General features: G+C 42.3%; 1 protein-coding gene across 3 annotated transcripts in view; it reads right to left on the bottom strand.

The window, feature by feature from the left end:
* GFRA1 (GDNF family receptor alpha 1) overlaps window positions 1–15,125 on the bottom strand; it is a 182,968-nt gene extending 167,843 nt beyond the window's left edge. The window contains exons 1-4 of one of the 3 annotated variants that reach the window (XM_054035432.1): window positions 14,420–15,125; window positions 13,914–14,171; window positions 12,649–12,951; window positions 11,263–11,346 (exon numbers count right to left, since the gene is read on the bottom strand). In XM_054035432.1, the coding sequence (XP_053891407.1) occupies window positions 11,263–11,346; window positions 12,649–12,951; window positions 13,914–13,953 (427 nt within the window). In that variant the 5' untranslated portion in view covers window positions 13,954–14,171; window positions 14,420–15,125. Of the gene's footprint in view, window positions 1–11,262; window positions 11,347–12,648; window positions 12,952–13,913; window positions 14,399–14,419 lie in introns of those variants that run through there. The other 2 variants (XM_054035433.1, XM_054035434.1) reach the window with 2 other exon arrangements.
* Window positions 15,126–17,805: the final 2,680 nt, after the last annotated feature.

Raw genomic sequence — 17,805 nt, 5'->3', positions numbered from 1 at the left:
ATGCACTACATGTCATAACTAGAGAACTATTGAGAAAATAGCTCATTAACAAATTTTGTTGTATGTCAGCAGCAATGATTTAAGTTATTGCATGAGTTTCATCCACAGAAAATGATAGAATATGCCAAAATAAGTGTTTTTTAAAGTTAGCAACATACCAATGTAAAAATATATTACCAAGTTTACACTGGCAAATGTCTTTATTTTATAAACAAAAACATAATTTTAAAAGGAAATACTGTAACCACATTCTTTCCTGAAACTTAACTGAGATGAATCCCCAACATACATTATCTTATCCTATGACAAATAAGTTCCATCTTACAATATAAAAATTCTTATTTGTCTTCATTAAAACACAAGCACTTTACCATCAGAATTTTTAACTTACTGTCAACAGCTGACAGATACTTCTAGTACTGTCAAAGTAATTCCTAAGAGTCACATTTAAAAACAGTGCTCTAAAATGAATTTTATAATGATTTTAACATTAAAGACAGAGAACTAAAACACCTGCTGTAAATTGCACCTCACTGTGCCACTCAGAGCGACAGCATTGCAGATGCTGCTCCTATTGCCCATTCCCTCTTTGTGGTTCCATTAAGGGACGAAGCTTAAAGTCTGCCAGGGCACCACAGTAGCCCTGTGGTGGAGGCTGCCACAAGAATACACCTAATCAGTGCACCCTCATTTTTATACCACCCTCACGCCTTATTATCTGAGTGCTTTACAGTAGTCAATTAAGCATTGTGACTAAAATCTGTCAGATGTGGTTTATTCTCTCATTCCTCCTCTCCCCTTCCTGACCTTGCCATACTTGCCATGTCCTGTCCACAACCACCAGCATTGCCTGCTTTTGGGGCTTCAGTGGCTGCTTGCCTGACCCCACAACAGAGCACAGCTTGCAGACACCCTGTGCCACACCATCCTTCTTGCTGAGGTCTTTGCTGCTAGAAGCCCTGTGCCAATCTAAAATTGCTTCTGTGAGCAGAGACCTTGGGATGACTGTCTCACTCACTCCTCTAGTCCCTTCCTCTGTCTCACTCTCCAAATAATACCACTGAAATCAGTGGGACTACTTGTGGAGGAAGGTACTATTCAACATGAATAAAAGTGAGAGAATCACCGCCGTGCACTTTAAGCAAGGTCTTTGGGGGGTGGAGGGTCATCTGGCTGGCCAGCTAGGAGAAGAGGGCAATGCTTTCTGGCTTCGGGGCAGGAGATGAGACATAAAACTGCTGGAAAAGCAGTCAGCATGGTGGATGACTCACCACCTAGGAATGAGGGGATTAAAAAGGTCAGCCTGGGCCTGGCCCCTCCTCTCATCACTTGGAACAGGTTGGGCAACACCCACTCTCCCTCCCTATTTAGGTCAGAAATATGCCGGGTGTTTAGCTATATCTGCTGTGGGCATTACGCTAGCCATCCCATTAAATGGGGCTGGGAAGGAATTTTTTCCTTACCACCATAGGCGCCAACTCCATGGGTGCTCCGGGGCTGGAGCACCCATGGGGAAAAATTGGTGGGTGCTCTGCACCCACTGGCAACTCCCCGACCCATCCCCCTGCCCCATATCACCTCTGCCTCTGCTCTGCCTCCGCCTCCTCCCCTGAGCGCACCGCCGCGTCTTGCTTCCTCCCCCCGCCCAGCACTTGCGCCATGAAACAACTGTTTCGCGCAGCAAGTGCTGGGAGGGAAGGGGAGGAGGAGGAACATGGCAGGGGCTCAGGGAAGAGGCAGGGTTGGGGCGGGGATTTGGGGAGTGGTCCAATAGGGGCAGGGAGGGGGCGGAGTCAGGGCAGAGGCGGGGGAGCGCGAGCACCCACGGGCGTCAAGGAAAGTTGGCACCTGTGCTTATCACCATATTGGCCAGGTGCAGTTGGGTTTTTTTTTCCACCTTCCTCGCAGCAGGTTCAGGTGGGCTCTGTTTATCCATAGCATAATGGGCGGTAGGCCATATGTCGCAACTCTTTATTTAAGTGTATAGCGAATGTTCAGTGCAGGTACTCCATAAATTAAGGCACAAAAGAACGGATTAATGGCTTGGAAAAGGAATTAAGGAGTGGTGCTTGAGCCAACCCCCTGTCATTATAATCCACCTTAACCCCAATGAGGGGGGATGGTTGGTAAGGTCCCAGCAAGGCAATTGTTGGAGGACATAGAATATTAGGGTTGGAAAGGACCTCAGGAGGTCATCTAGTCTAAACCCCTGCTCACAGCAGGACCAATCCCTAGATAGATTTTTTGCCCCAGATCCCTAAATAGCCCCCTCAAGGATTGAACTCACAACCCTGGGTATAGCAGGCCAATGCACAAACCACTGAGCTATCCCTCCCCCACATCAATGAAGAGAAGGGGGAGCTGGTGGAAGCCTCCCAAAATTGCATTCTAGCATTGGCTAGAATTGGAGTTTCCCGGCAGTGAATCTGCTGAAGGGACATGAACGGAAAGGTGGGGGTGGGGGGTGGGATGGGGTGGGGAGGGGAGGAGGAGAACTAGTAAAAGCACTCACCCCCCCCCCCCCGGTTAATTGTGGGGGTTTCACCTGCACTACACATTTTATCTGCTGGGTTAGTCCCAGACATCTAATAATAAAGTTGCAGCCTGATTAAACCCATATCTAATATCTCCTGTCATTCTTTCAGCAAAACCAGACAATCCAGCCCTTAACCAAAAAAAGGGTGTAAAAAGTGTATGAAGAATTCTCAGTTGGAATTGGGCTGACAAGAATAATTTAGAGTACGAATTTTCCAATATAATTTAAAACATACCAGTAAGAGACACTTTATGATTATAAAATAGACATTTCAATTTAGAAACTATTTGATAATCTTTTGGGCAAAAGAGAATAGACTAACATGTTAGAGTGATGCCTTGTCCACCATACAAAGGCTGAGTAAACAAGCTTTTCTTGGAAGATTTATGTGAAGCATTAAGGGGACCGAAGAAGTTTTGTAAGGCCCATTGCTTCTATGAAGCCAGCAAACAGCTACTATACCTGGGTATGGAAAAGAGAGGATGTGGCACTTTGCAAGGATTTCCACCTTGTACGCTTAACCTCTGGCTATGTTTGTCTCTCAACTGGCCCTCCCAAAATGTTCTCCTTAGAGGCCCCATAAAAACAGTCCCTAAAAAACATTCCTCCTCAGCATACATAAAGATGCTGCGTCTACCTGCACAGACTCTCTGCTATGTTGCCAGAGGTTCCCTCTCATTATTAATGGACTTTGTGTTACCTCCTGTGGTGTATTAGGTTCATGAATACACCACCATTAGGCTGGACTCTTGGTAGGGAGAAGAATCTACCTGCCCCATAAGCACTGGATGAGTAATAACTGGGCAAGACAGCCCCTTCTGCTTCTACGGAGATCAATGGGAATAAGAGTAGACCCTATATTGGCCAGCCTGCCACTTCAGAAGAGTACTTAATTCCCATGTCAGAGTCAGATTCATCCTATGGGGAAAACACAAAATAGGAAACTCAAAGAGCTTCAGAGTGTCAACAATCACCAACATGATTTTCTTTTATATATGGTCCAATCTGATTACAGAAAGGAGAAGAAAGATTCAGCAACTAGTATTTATGCACCCTCGATACCTTGCAATCTCAATGGAATCAAACCTTGTCTCTGCAAAGCAAATGTGCAGACAGAAATGACATTGTATATTTTCATATTAGCTTTTTTTTAAAAAAAACTATTTTTCCTGTGTTAAATGCCACTAAAATAGATTCCTGCTTTTTTCTTGGACAGGGAAAACAGCCACAAAACTTCACTGGAGACAAGAGTTAGTTCAGATTTATACCAGTGTAACCAACATCACACTGGCTCAGGGACTATTACTCTGATTAATACAAAAATCATCTCACACATAAAAATACAATTATGTATTGTGATCATACAAGTACAATCATAATTAATAATGCATTCTTATTTTTATGGTGCTCAAAACCCAAAAGACCTCTATGCACATCAAAAAAGGAGTCAGGCCAAAAAAATTACAGTAGGAAACATAATCAATTAAAAAATGATGATGTACTATGCCTGTTCCCTGAGAAATAAATTGCAAGACTCCTATTAACCTAATAAGATCTGATCCACTGTATCTGAAACTGGGTGAAAGTAACTAATATGAAATGTCTCATCTTTTAAAATTAAAAAAAGCAACAGTATAAAAGACAACAGGTGTACTTTAAGCTGTCAAGAGAAATCAATAAACTTAATTATTAATATTTACCATACCAACATATAAAAATTTACCATAAACATACTTATTTTTAAAATACAATGAATCTCAAATATTCTTATAGAGATTTCTCAAAAAGACCAGGTAATGTTAAATAAGAGAAAGTATATAATATTTGATGTGTGTACACATACATACACATTTAGAAATGGACCCAGGATTAAAGGCCCTAGGCTGTAGGATTTGGGTATGTCATACAGTATTAAGTCACTAGGAAAAGCCGTTAATTCATACACCACAACCCAAAAGGAGAAAGCGTCACATTGGCTAGGGTACAGAAACTAACTCATCTTTTCTGACAAAAAAGAAAGAAAGATGCAATGTGGGGCTTATATAAAAGGAAAGAAGATTGCCTAGTAGAGAAAGAGTGTAAAACAATAATGATTACAAGTAAGATGCATTTTCTTCCTTCAATGGATACACTTAACTTACATTGTTACAAGAATTACCATGAAATGTGGGGTCAGGGAGAATGGACTCAAACATATTAAAATGTTGGTGGGAGGGAAGGAAGAAATCAGTCATGATTTTGAAAATTGGGAAAAGCAATGCTGGACTTTCTATGGAGTTCACCTGATGGCACTTCCTCTCAATTCTCCCATCTGTAGGCTGGGAATCCTGATCTTACAGAGGGAGAAAGGGCGAGATATAGAAACCCTATGAAGCTTTAAACTTGTTTCCTTTTGTGTTTAATGCACCAGGAAATTCATATGAAGATCCACTCTGCTCTTCCTTTGATGGAAGCAGGTCTTCTAAGGAAGCCACATAGCTTCAGACCCTTTTCAACCACGTGTTCTACTGCACCTCTGAGAAGGGTAAAAATATATGGGGAGAAGAGTATGGGTCTGTCTGTTATTGCTGTTAATGTATGCAGTGTGTAGCCATGTTGGTCCCAGGATATTAGAGAGACAAGGTGGATGAGTAATATGTTTTACTGGACCAACTTCTGTTGGTGAGAGAGACATCTTCAGGTCAGGGAAAGGCACTAAAGGTGTCACAGCTAAACAGCAGTTAGCACAAATTCTAAGGGACCATTCAAGGGGAAGTGGCCTGTTAACACCGCTGTAGTACCTTTCTCAGACAGGAAGAAGAGCTCTGCGTAGCTGGAAGGCTTGTGTCTCTCACCATCGGAAGTTGGTTCAATAAGAAATGTTATTAAGATGATGTTAAAAAAAAAGTGAACGGTACAGAGTTTAAGCATAGAAGTTTCTGGTTATCAGGGAATACTGTACAGATTATCGAGGGTGCAAAATTTGGTTTAAGATTGGGTGGCATGAGGAATACATAATCTGCACTATCCCCGATTGGGGGTAAAAGGTTGATGGGTCAAAGTACAGACATGAGATATGAGGGTATGAAGTTCATAAAGTGGCTACGTTCGGGTGTGGAGTATAATGAGTGGATATGATGATGAGGATGGATTAACCCTCATTTGGTGAGATTTAATGTTCAGGGAGTTTATGGTTCCAGTTCATATGATCCAACAGAGAAAGTCTCTTACTACATCACCCACCTTGTCTCTTTATTGCTGTTAATGCTCATAGCAGCATTAACTCGTGTGTGGATTTCCTGATGGAATTCCACCAGGTCCGGAGGGAAGTGTATTGCAGTGTATTTTCTCCTCTCTCATCACTGACATACTCACCTGGGAATCCCAGCCACACACTATATCTTGAAAGGGGCTTCTGAAGCTCATGGGATTGGAGGGAGAATGCCCCCCAACCCACTCTCTCTTCTCTGCTCAAACCCCAGTCCCTCCTGTGTTTGATTCCCTATGCTACCATCAGGGGGAAGGAGAGCCAGAGTCTAACCTACCACTATAAAATACTTAAACATTCTCAAGTTACAAGTGTACATGAGATGATTATTAAACTATCTCACTGATGTGCATAAATTAATGCGATAACTCCAGTACTTCCCATTTTTATAACCCTATGCTTCTTAATACATTAGATGACCATCTCTTACTGAAAATAATTTGCTTTATTTGTACTTACAGCTTATTCACTATGCAAATCAAACATGTAAACTTTACATGTTATGTTGATGATATAGAATTTAAGGATTCTTATTGGAGCATAATATGCTGTCTCCTAAATTCCACTTTTATAAATCTATAAGTTTATGTAAAAAATACTATAATAAATTATAAAAAACACCATGTTTGTCAAAGTACAGACTTCTAGACATCTTTTACAACAGAAAGTTCTCAAACCTTTACACAATGGGTCCCATGTCTTATAAAAGATCACTGCATTAGAGGGAAGGTGTCTATGAATCAGTTCTCAAACTGTGGGTTGGGACCCAAAGTGAGTCGCAACCCCATTTCAATGGGGTCACCAGGGATGGCGTTAGACTTGCTGGGGTCCCTGGGCCAAAACTGAAGCCCAAGATTTTCAGTCCTGGATGGCTGGACTCAGGTTACAGGCCCCCCACCCAGAGGTGAAGCTCTGGGGCTTCAACTTTAACCGGCTCGCCCACCCAGGGCAGTGGAGCTCGGGCTTTGGCCCCCCTACTTGGGTGGGCTCAGGCTTCAGTGCCTCCTCCAGGGGTCATGTAGTAATTTTTGTTGTCAGAAGGGGGTCGCGGGTGCAATGAAGTTTGAGAACCACTGCTCTAATGCATGTTGTAACTTCTGTAACATCCATGTTGCAACTACAGCAATCAGTTATATGAAAAAGCAACATTAGGAAAGTATTTATTTATTTTTAGGGGGTCTTTGAATGTGATTTAACAAATGGAAACAATAAGGAGCCAGAAGAATGTGACCAACCAATTCTCCACAAGCCACCAGCAAATTCTCCCTGGACCATGAATGGTTTAAGAACCACTGTTGTAGAATGTGCCTCATGCAGCAAATCAGTATATGTTTCCAAAAGTAATGGATAAATGAGAAAGAATATACAAATATTAACAAAGTAATGAGTTTTTGATTAACCATTCAACTCACGAGTCGAGTTTAATATTGTGTGTATAACATTAGGTCATCTGAAGGAGTAGAATTAAATATTCTTCTATTTGCCATTATGTATTCTGTTTACACCACTTCACAGAAATGGCCCTAGGTGTTTTGTTCTGCTTCAATGGCGCTCTATTTTGTGCTGAAGTGAATGATGCATTTCAGAAATCATCTCTTTTGTAAATATTTATTCAACTATACGTAGTTATGCTTTTATGAATACAAAATTATAATGTTTACTTTTGAGTTTACATTTCCAGTTGTAAGGAACAATGTCAAATGCCATTTTAAGGGGTGGGTTACTCGTCATCGCATGTTGAAGGCCAAATTGTTCTGTGTTGATGATGAAATCGCTGAATTTTAAATAAGTTAAACATTTGAGATACTAATGAAAGATCACACTCGAAGCATGGAGGTTAATGGATTTAAAGCTAATCTCCAAAAACCTAATCAATTGATTTGTATATTCACTATAGTTGTAATAGAGATAAATGTCCCAAAAGGTGTTGTCTCTCAAAAGCAGTTATGGTTTTGCCAAAAACCACGGATTTTAATGAACTACATGCTATTATCTGAAAAAGGCACCCAGGTCTTAGGATACTTTACAGAGTTGTGTCTTAGCTAGGGTGACCACCTTTTCAAAATGCAAAACCGAGACACACGCAATAGCCCCACCCCCTGGAAGCCAGAGCCACCCAGGCTCGGGCCACTGTGCAGAGAGCCCTGGACCCTTCATCTGCCCTGGGCAGCAGGCTGGGATGCCCAAGAGCAGCCGCGACCCATGCCCCCGTTCCCCGGGGAGCAGTGCCCAGGGCAGGTGAAGAGTCCAGGGCTCCCCGCAGCGGCCCGGGCTCTCTTGGTGGCTCTTACTACTGCCAGGCTTCTGCCCTAGCGTGGAGGCCTCATGGCCAGGGGGCCCAGGCCCACCTGAGTGCCTACGCCCCCAAACACACACACCAGGAAGAGGGTGGCACTGCCCCTGAGCCTCATGCAGGCACGCAGGGAATCCAGGACAAATGCTGTCCCGGCGTCATTCAACCCATGACTGGGACTAGAAATGTACATTTCAGGACTGTCCCATCCAATTAGGGACAGGTGGTCACCCTAATCTTAGCATGCATTTCACAATTGAAATAGAGAAGCTGCAGAACTGGATACGATTACTAAAACAAACCTACATGATCCCAACACCAAGGCTCAGGTTCTGCTGCATGCTCACATTGTGACAACAATGGCTGACAAATCTGAGGTCTGGCTCTATAAAGGTCAGATGGTACTGGCCTTAAATTGCGAGGAGAGTCACAGGCCTGGAGTTAGGAGGATGGTGTGTCATAGGCTCCCTTTTAAGGAAGGGACTTGTGGGGGAAAAAAGTTAATTTAATTCAACTGCAACTAACACTGAGCCCACTTCTCCACTTTACCCTTTTTATTTTTGAAGAATGCAGGCCTTCTTTGCAGGTTTATTAGAGGTACAAATGCAAAATTTAGTTGTTGTGGATTTCATCTCAATGAGAGACCCTTTGGGTCCATAAACAAATAAATGGATTACTAAAAATAATTGGGATTTTTTAGTTTTTTACATTGAATAATATTCAATCTGAAAAATGTCACCATACAGTAACTAAACCAAGTGTAACAGACCCTACTAAAGGAAGTTCTTCATTTTACTTTAATATTTTAATCTTTGACAACACCATGTGGTTTAGAGAACACAACACTATGGAAATTGCCTACCGAAAACAAAATACAGAATGGACAAATTAAAATCATTCCTGGGTTATGTAATATGAGACTAATACTGACAATTAGGTTAAGTGCTTAAAAAAAACAAAAAAAAAACCTCACTTCCATTTCTTAGCCATGCACATGCTGGATAAAGTGTATTGACCATTCATTTTCAACCAAACTTTTGTTTATTGTCCATGTCTTGTAAAATAGAAATAATGTATAAAGTCATAATAATTTTTTTCTGATAAGTGACTAAAAAGCTTGTTCTGGACTGTACACTAAGTAACAAGCACATGTAGAAACACACAAAAATAAGTTATAAAAGCTACAGGGCCAAACTTTTCTGCCTTCAATTGATAGCCACATAAACCTGATGAAGGTGAATATGAACCTAATTATATTTCACATAAAAACTGACCAGGTTTGGCAGAAGACGAGATATGAAAACCTTGCTTACAGGCAACTCTGCTAATACAAATCAGAAAAAAAAAGAAAACAATCAAGATCTGAGAATCCTGTATAAATTCTGTTACCATGGTTAAATGCAGACATATGAAAAAAGTTATATAAGGCTTCAAAAAGGTATAATATACAATAGAAATCATAATCTTAACACCACAAATATTTCCTACTAATTTTTCCTTAAACGTTTACTAAATATTGGTATTTTTCCTCTATATGTAATGAAATAGAAGACAATGCAACTCAAATTTTGTTTACTTCTCTGGATCTAATTTTGCAATCCTTACACACCCAAAAACTCCCACTGGAGATAATGGGAATTTTAAGTACACAAGGATTCAGACTCAGCCTATGCACCACGATCATACATGATGGCTGTAGGAATCATTACAGCTGTTGGGACAGTGCATATAATTTGTTGTTGCAGAGCAGCTGAGGAATCTAACACATTTTTAAAAACTACCTTGGCAAAGAAACGGTGTATCGAAAAAAGAAAAATTGTAACAAAAGACATTTCCGTTCAGATCAGAAGAATTTCAAGGTAGATCAAAATTTGGTCTTAAGTAGATCAACCATAAATTTTAAGAGCAGAGTTTAGGTGGCTTGCAGCCAGAATGCCAAAATGAAATGGCTTTGCATCTGTTGTCTCCTGTCCCTACTGTCTCTCCTACCATTAGCTTTCTAGACCAAGAGCAATTTTTTTCAAAAGCATCTAAGTGATTTAGACACCTAATCATATTTTCAAAAGTAACTCAGGACTAGACTTTTAAATATATTTAGGTACCTAAATCTGAATTTGGATACCTAGTGGGATTTTCAAAAGTGTGTAGGTACGTATCTGCATCTTAAGGCACCTAAATATCTTTAAAATTCTGGCCCTTAGACACTTAAGAACCTAAAATCCACTCACTTTCATTGAGACTTGGGCTCCTAACTTACTTAAACACTGCTGAAAATTTTATTCTTCCCAAGTCACCTTTGAAAATGGGACTTAGGGTCTTTCAAAATATCACCCCAAGTTTCTTGTTGCTCTGGTTCCTTAGACCTTTTCTCTTTCAAAGTGTGATTAACAAAGCTGTTTTCCTTAACAATGCAGTTAACTGCAAGATTAACTGTTTATACTGTATATAAATTATATGTGATACTGTACTACATTCAATAAGCCACATAATTGGAGGTATTTTATACAGACCACATCCTGACAGGACATTTTGGAAACTAGAAACAAGTAAAATGACTTCTTTCTGTAACACATCTCACTGTCTAAAATCCACTGTTCCAATAAATTATATTAGTTTGGGACCAAAAATATTTTAAGTCTGAAAACACAAACAATATAGTCTGAATGGTACAAGAAAATGCTCGAGGTAACTACACAGCAGATTTTTTCCAAAGCAAAACTACTATGAAAGGCTCTTTAAAAACTAAGTTAATTCAACCAAAAGAGACCATTCTTAATCCTAAAACATCTTCTTTAAACACAAAGGTATAAAATAATAAGACCACTCTCATCATCTCCCTTAATGTGAATGGGAGGTAACTTACATAGCCACATTTCCAACAAGGCATTGTATTGTAAATTACAAACAAAGGGAATCAGATTGCCACCTACAGGTAAATTAGTCAATTTCTGAAAACAAGAGCTAAAACAAAGGGGGTGCGGGGAATTACCCTCTTCAATTTTAGTATTTTTCCAAATACTTTGGAACCGTAACCATATCTTGACTTGCCCAGATCCAGAAAGCAATCACATTGCTCTGTAGTTACAGAAGAGGATTACTCCATAAACTAAAAAATCTCACGTAGACCAAACTTGACAGAAGTAGCTTGTAGTCACGTTTCAGTTAAAGAATTTTAAATCTGCTTACCTGATACGATTGGTGCTAGCCTAAATATGTCTGATAATCTGCTGTTAACTGGTTCATAGGGGGAATCTTCAAGCAAGTCATTTCCTAAAGACAACAAAAGATTTGGGTTTCTTTTACACATTATTTTGGGGTAAGATTTTGTTACTTCACATGATGGTATTATTTTTATTCTAAAAATAATTAGATTGGGTTAAAAAGAAAACGACTCTAATATTACAAGGTGCTTCCCATTTATTGTTCATGGGAATTTCTCTCCCCAAGGGAGAGGATGAAAACACTTGAAAGAGAGAAGTATTTCTTGCCATTAACTCCCTCCCCTCCTCCAGCATGGAATGAAGTCACAAATCAGAAGAGGCAGTCTGTGACATCACAAGTACTGCCTATCTTTAGGTGCCAGAGGGAAAAGAGATGGGGGGAGGGGAAAAGGAAGTTTCTTACTCACATCAACTCATTATTGGAAGAGAAAGAGCAGAAGTGTTTTTAATAAAAAACAGTTGGGAAGGAAACTGATTTATAATGTAGCAACTGTACTTTATTATGAAAGTTGGAGCAAAGAGACATATTAATCCATTAAAATATTCCAACTGACATTTTCATTGGCTAATGCATACATACTGTATGGCTTCCAGGGAGCAATAGAATGCTGGAAGCACCTTCAGAATGGATGTTTGAGACAAACTAGGGCCTCATCCTGTATTTTTTGTGGGCCTAAATTTCCACTGAATTCAGCAGGCATTTGGGGTTCTTCAGCAATGCAAAATCCGGGCCGATGATACATAGCAATATTACCTAAGGACCTGATTCTGTTCCAAGTAGACTCAATGGGACAAGGACTTTAATGGGTATAAAGTCAACCTTATCATTTAACACTGGCATGCCATTTGCAACTCTCTCCTCTGCATGCTATGAAAGTACCAAATCCTCTTTCACATAGCTGTATCCTGTTGGTAAATAGAACGGGTCTTTTTAAAAATAAACACTACTTTTATCTTACACCCAGGAGCTAATTAATTAGTTCCCCACCGTGTCCCTGTGAAGTGAGATCTAGTTAACAAGTGTTTAAACTCCTCAGTTAGGGTCACAAATTGATTGTTCCTGAGCTTTGGCACTTGCTAATGCCCTAATCTTTTGACTTTGGTTTAGAAAGGTCAACATGGGTCCTCTGGCGGAAACCCTTATTGTGGATTGCCCAACAACGGGAGACTGCAGCAGCAGCTGTTCCTGAGTCGGATGAAAGGTCCTCAGTTTGCAGCTGAAGAGCACAATGTGAATTATGAGGTCAGCCCCTCCGTTTAGTCTGCGCGGTGGTGGCTAGCTGCGGCTGAGAGGGGCTGGGAAACCACCCTGCGTTTGGGGAGTGGACTGTTTCTGGGTTTCGCAACGTACCCTGTAAGCTTTGGTACATGCTCCAGTAAATGCGCAGGCAGTTTTTCTCCTTCTTCATGCCCCTCTTGCAGCGGCAGTTGTAAAGAGATTTCTGCTTGAGCGCCTCCATGGCGCTTTTGCACTCGTCTTTCGCCTCCAGGCCTGTCGCCCGGCTGAAGTTGCTCTCTTTGCCGGCTACACACTGCCTCAGTGTCCTGTATTTAGTACTACAGCTCTGCTCCTTGAGACACTGATCGCTGGCTCGCACGCAGTCCAGACGGTCCCCGCCAGGCAGCCCGCTCACTTCTGCGGACAAAAGTACATCTAGAGAGAAACAAACCAACAAAAAAACTCTTTTTGAGACACTGGGCTCCGAGCCAGCCCAACCTGGGGAGAGGAACCCACCTCCTTACAACAGGATCGCACGACCCCTTTCCAAAGGCAGCCGCTCGCCAGCTGGCTCAGCCCGTGGCAAAGCCAGGAGCTTGTTCTGATGTTGGGAAGATAAATGGGGTTTCAAGGGGAAGGCTCGCCTTCAAATGTCTTTACGGGAAGTCCACAGAAAGGACGGAGGTTAATGTGCATGGTAAAATAGTCACTGTTCCTCACATCAGCCTTCATTTAATTAATAACCCTTCCCATGTTCCACTGAGGGGTTAAATATCCGCCCTGGCTTCCCATAAGGGTTTTGCTGTGATTTCAATTACATTCATGCGTAACCCGAGAGCGGAGAAGTCTCCTCGCCGACTGATACTAGCTCTTTTTACTGAAGTCATTTTTTAAAGGCTGTTTGTTATGTTTTCCCCCTTGTTCCCATATTTCTCGACACGTAGGATGCTTTTCTGGAGAAGGAAATAGCGAACGATATGAGCCACCCTTCTCCACTCCCCAACGCCAATAAAATCCTTCCCTTCCTCACTACACACACACCATGTATTGTTACAATATTCGCCACCAAGCAGGAAGGCACGTTCAGGTAAACGATGCAATCAATCATTCTTCTCAGGATGACACCCCCCTCCCTACCTCGACCCACAGTGTTATTAAGATGAAAAGCGACTATTGAAAAGTTTTCCTCTAACTCACTAGAGCCCAATTTAACAACGGGCTATCCAGGCAGTAGCTAAATCTCACAGAGCTTTAAATGTGGTCTGTGCTCATTCAAATCCGTCAAAACTACTGGCAACTTCCCCGTTCACCTTAAACCAGACATCGGATCCCATACACTCAACGTTCTGCTTTACGAAACCCTGTAAAGAGAGCCAATGTAAACGCCGGCAACTTACCCATTAAGGGTAAAACGAAGTATAAGGTAGCAAGAAACATCTTGTTCTCTTCAGATGGGTCACCCCGATGAGCTGATGCGCCACCCCAAAGAGGCTCAGCATGTAGATATTCCCAAACAACGGCGGTCCAGAGACTCTGATTTCAGATCCATCGAATTGAAAGAAACCCCCCTCTCCTCCTCTTCACCAATAACATCACCAGCTGCAGCAGCTGGGCGAACGCTGAGATTATTCGCTTAGATTTCAGGTCCGAGCAACCTGAAAACACAAGCAGTCACTTCAAGGAGAGAGCGAGACACTCGCGCGGTGCGTGTGAGACAGACAGAGGCAGAGTAGGAGATTCGGTTGCCTCCTTGGGTGGGCAGCACTTTTTTTCCCAGGGAGGGACTCGGAAACAGGGAGGGGAGAAAAAAAATCCAGGCGATTTCCCCCCCCCCAGTCCCGCAGCCTGGCTTCCATCAAAGATTGCTCCGGACTGAACACAAAATAAGTGATTTTCCACTTACACAGAGAGCCTCAGCCGCCTCCAAGTCATGGTGTCTACACAGCTCCTGGCTACCCTGAGTGGGAGCCTCTCCCCCCGAAATATACCTCCACCCCCAAAATCCGCAAGCTGTGAGTGTTTGTCTCTCCCTTGGCGGAGGGAGCGGTGTGAGAGGACCCGGCTGGGGAGCCTTGAGAGCTGACGCGCTGGTTATCTGGGCTTTAGGATGCGCTCACAACGGGCCCCCTCTATTGAATCAGGCGGCGCAGGCAGTAGACGGAGTTATTGATCACTCACACGGCGCTGGGTGTCATAATATCCGGGCAGGTGCAGCTGCCAGGCGGCTCCATCAGAGGCGTTAGGCAAACCCGTGCATGGCCAGGAGGGGACTCTGCAGAAAGTTTGGCTGGGTGGGGGGGTTGTTGCCCCCCCGATGATCAAAGCAGCCGGGGACAGCTGCTCCGGCCCTGACCTCAGCAAGTCTGTCACTACCAGCGCTCCTCGCCTCCCGAGACACACGGAAAGGTGCCAGCCAGGCGCTGTGCCCCAGGGGTTGGTTTTGTATCGCCCGAGAGACGGTAAATCCGGAGGAGTTCGGAACACGCAGCTGCCGGGACAATTTCCGCTCCGGATCCCCTCCGCCTGACTTGTAATGAATTACTGACAGCAAGGTGGGAGTTCCTCGGTGAACCCTAACTGCGCTTTGATGAGAAGAAACCTCCTCCCCCACCCCCAAGCTGCCTCTTCCTCCTACTCCTTCCCCCCACCCCCACAAGGGGGGGAGGGGTGGTTGCGGAAAGGTGCCTCCTCCTTCTGCACACTCACGAATCAGCCCCCCCGCTGTCTGAAAAAGAAACTTTTGGACGTGAAAAGAAGAACAGGAGTACTTGTGGCACCTTAGAGACTAACTAATTTATTAGTTTTGGACGTGACTCCAGCGTGGAGTCCGGACTTGGGTTAGCGCCTTCAAGTGCGGCGCACACCCTCTTCTCTTCCACAGGCTGCGGGAAGAAGCAAACAACAAGGACTCATGCAGCAAGGAGACCTACTTAAACAAGCATCTGCTGCGATCTCAAATATATGCTGCCACCCTGGCCACTTCAAAAGTTAAAACGTGCAACTTATTTTCCACACCACTGTTCAGGAGGAAAACTCCCCCCTGCAGTCAGCCTCGGGGGCCCTGGGCTCTGGGGGAATGAGAAATAGGTTGCCAAAGGAAAGCAAGACGTGCTTGAGTAGGTACCTCATACCTTCCCATATGAAAGCCATGATTGTTCATATAGCCCAGGCTTATTTTTGCAGTCTCCACCTGCAAATGAAGGGATTAAAGCATAGGGCTTTAAACCAGAGCGACGCCCAGAAGGCCCTCTACTAAATATTTCATTACCACATACAAAAACGTAACACAAGAACGGCCCTGCTGGCTCAGACCAAAGATCCATCTAGCCGAGTATCCTATCTTTATACAGTGGCTGATGCCAGGTGTTTTGGAGGGAATGAACAGAACAGGCAATCATCAAGTGATCAAAATGCACTTTTCTTCTTTATAGTACAAAGGCTACTTAGAGGAGCAGAATGCTTAGTTCCCTTTTATATTGGGGTCCTCCTACATTCAGATACAACTCAGATACTTACAGAATGGAAAGTCACCCACCCAGGGGCGGCTCCAGGCACCAGCGCCATCAAGCACGTGCCTGGGGCGGCAAGCGGCAATTTGGCGGTGGGTACGCTGAAGGCGCGGGACTGGCGGACCTCCCGCAGGCATGCCGCCGAAGGCTTCCTGACTGCCCTGCTTGAGGCGGCAAAATACATAGAGCCGCCCCTGCACCCACCACCTTCCCCTTGTATATAATGTGCTTAGTTTGGTTATAGCACAGTATGTAAACAATCAGCAGCACTTTCAAAGAACTGCAAATTACTAGCAAACTTCATAGATCTACAGATATTTGTGTGTACACAGGTTTATTAGATGGGTCCACATATACCACCATTTGAGCAGAATTCTAGTTCAGTGTATCAATTTACACTTGGCTCCTGAATAAACAAAGCAAACATATGTCACATATTCATGACAGATGGTTCAAACAGAGAGCTATTTAGTGGTTTCCCCACAGTTGCTACTACATGGAGTTCCCCAGAAACCCAACAAAAATGTAATTAAGCTAAAATACCGCTAGCTTCCAGATTTTCTCAAGTTTTTATATAGAGCAAAACCTGATTCAAATGTTTATATTTCTCCACTTTTATACACTGTTTGGAATTGAGATTAAAAACACCACTACCAACAACAAGTATACTTCTCTACGTATTTTTGACAACAAGCTTTGTTTCCCATGTGGCTAAAGAATATTCTTTTCTTTAAGGTGAATTTTGTTGATTCTTTTTATAAGAAAGTGAGTCAAGCTGACCATTTTATAACAATTTTGTAGGATACTTTTTGACATTAAGCTCAGAATCACTGGCATATGTTGGGAAATACAGAAAATATAACAGAGGCAGAATTATTTTTAAATAGGAAATTTTACCATTTTTTTCTTCCATCGCTCTTTTTTAAACAGGCAAATCTGCATGAAAAGGGAATCTTGAGTCCCTAGAATCTCTTCCATCCCTGCTGCTTATTCCATAGATGAATTCATAATCTTTGTGATGTCACAATGCAACTAATTGTTATGTCACAAAGGATTAACATTTCAGAGGTGAGAAATGTATATTATTCCAAGGTGAGGGGAAAAATCTATGAACTTCTGCATAATTTACAAAGGTATATTAATAATATGATACTGAACAAATGGTCATAACATATGATTTTTTTAAATCTCAGCCCTTCGTATTTTAATTTATCACTAAATCTCAGAGTCCTTAAAATATTTAAAGTGCACTAACTTAGCAATGACATTTACAGTATCATATTCAGCAAATGATTGTTTCTAGCTTTTGAAACAGTTGATAATTGAAACAGTTGATAATTAAAACAGTGGAGCAAGTTGGCCTTGCAAATGTTTCAGTACAAATTGGACTGGATGATGAGGTTTATTCTTTTCATTTCCAAATTTGACATCATCACATGACATAATATGTATAAATATCTTACGACATAGTGGCCATGATTCACCTATCACTTATGTTGGCATAAATCAAGAATAACTTCAATAAAGAGATTTTACACCAGAGTAAAATAAGTGCAGGTGAGAAGAAAATCAGGCTCACTATTTGCAAAACCACCACAAAAATGTAATAACTTGATAAATATACTACATAATAGTAATATAGTAACAGTATTACATGGTGTATATATAAGAAATAACGTAACAGGGCTCTTCTGAGCTAATGACCGCTTACCTTGGATGGTGTTCTAAACCATGAAGCTACAGGCTGAGGCCCAGATCTTCAAAGGTCTTTAGACACCTA

The sequence above is a fragment of the Malaclemys terrapin genome, chromosome 7, assembly GCF_027887155.1.
Source record: "Malaclemys terrapin pileata isolate rMalTer1 chromosome 7, rMalTer1.hap1, whole genome shotgun sequence".
NCBI classification, from domain to species: domain Eukaryota; kingdom Metazoa; phylum Chordata; order Testudines; family Emydidae; genus Malaclemys; species Malaclemys terrapin.
This window is presented reverse-complemented; position numbering and strand designations above follow the sequence as displayed.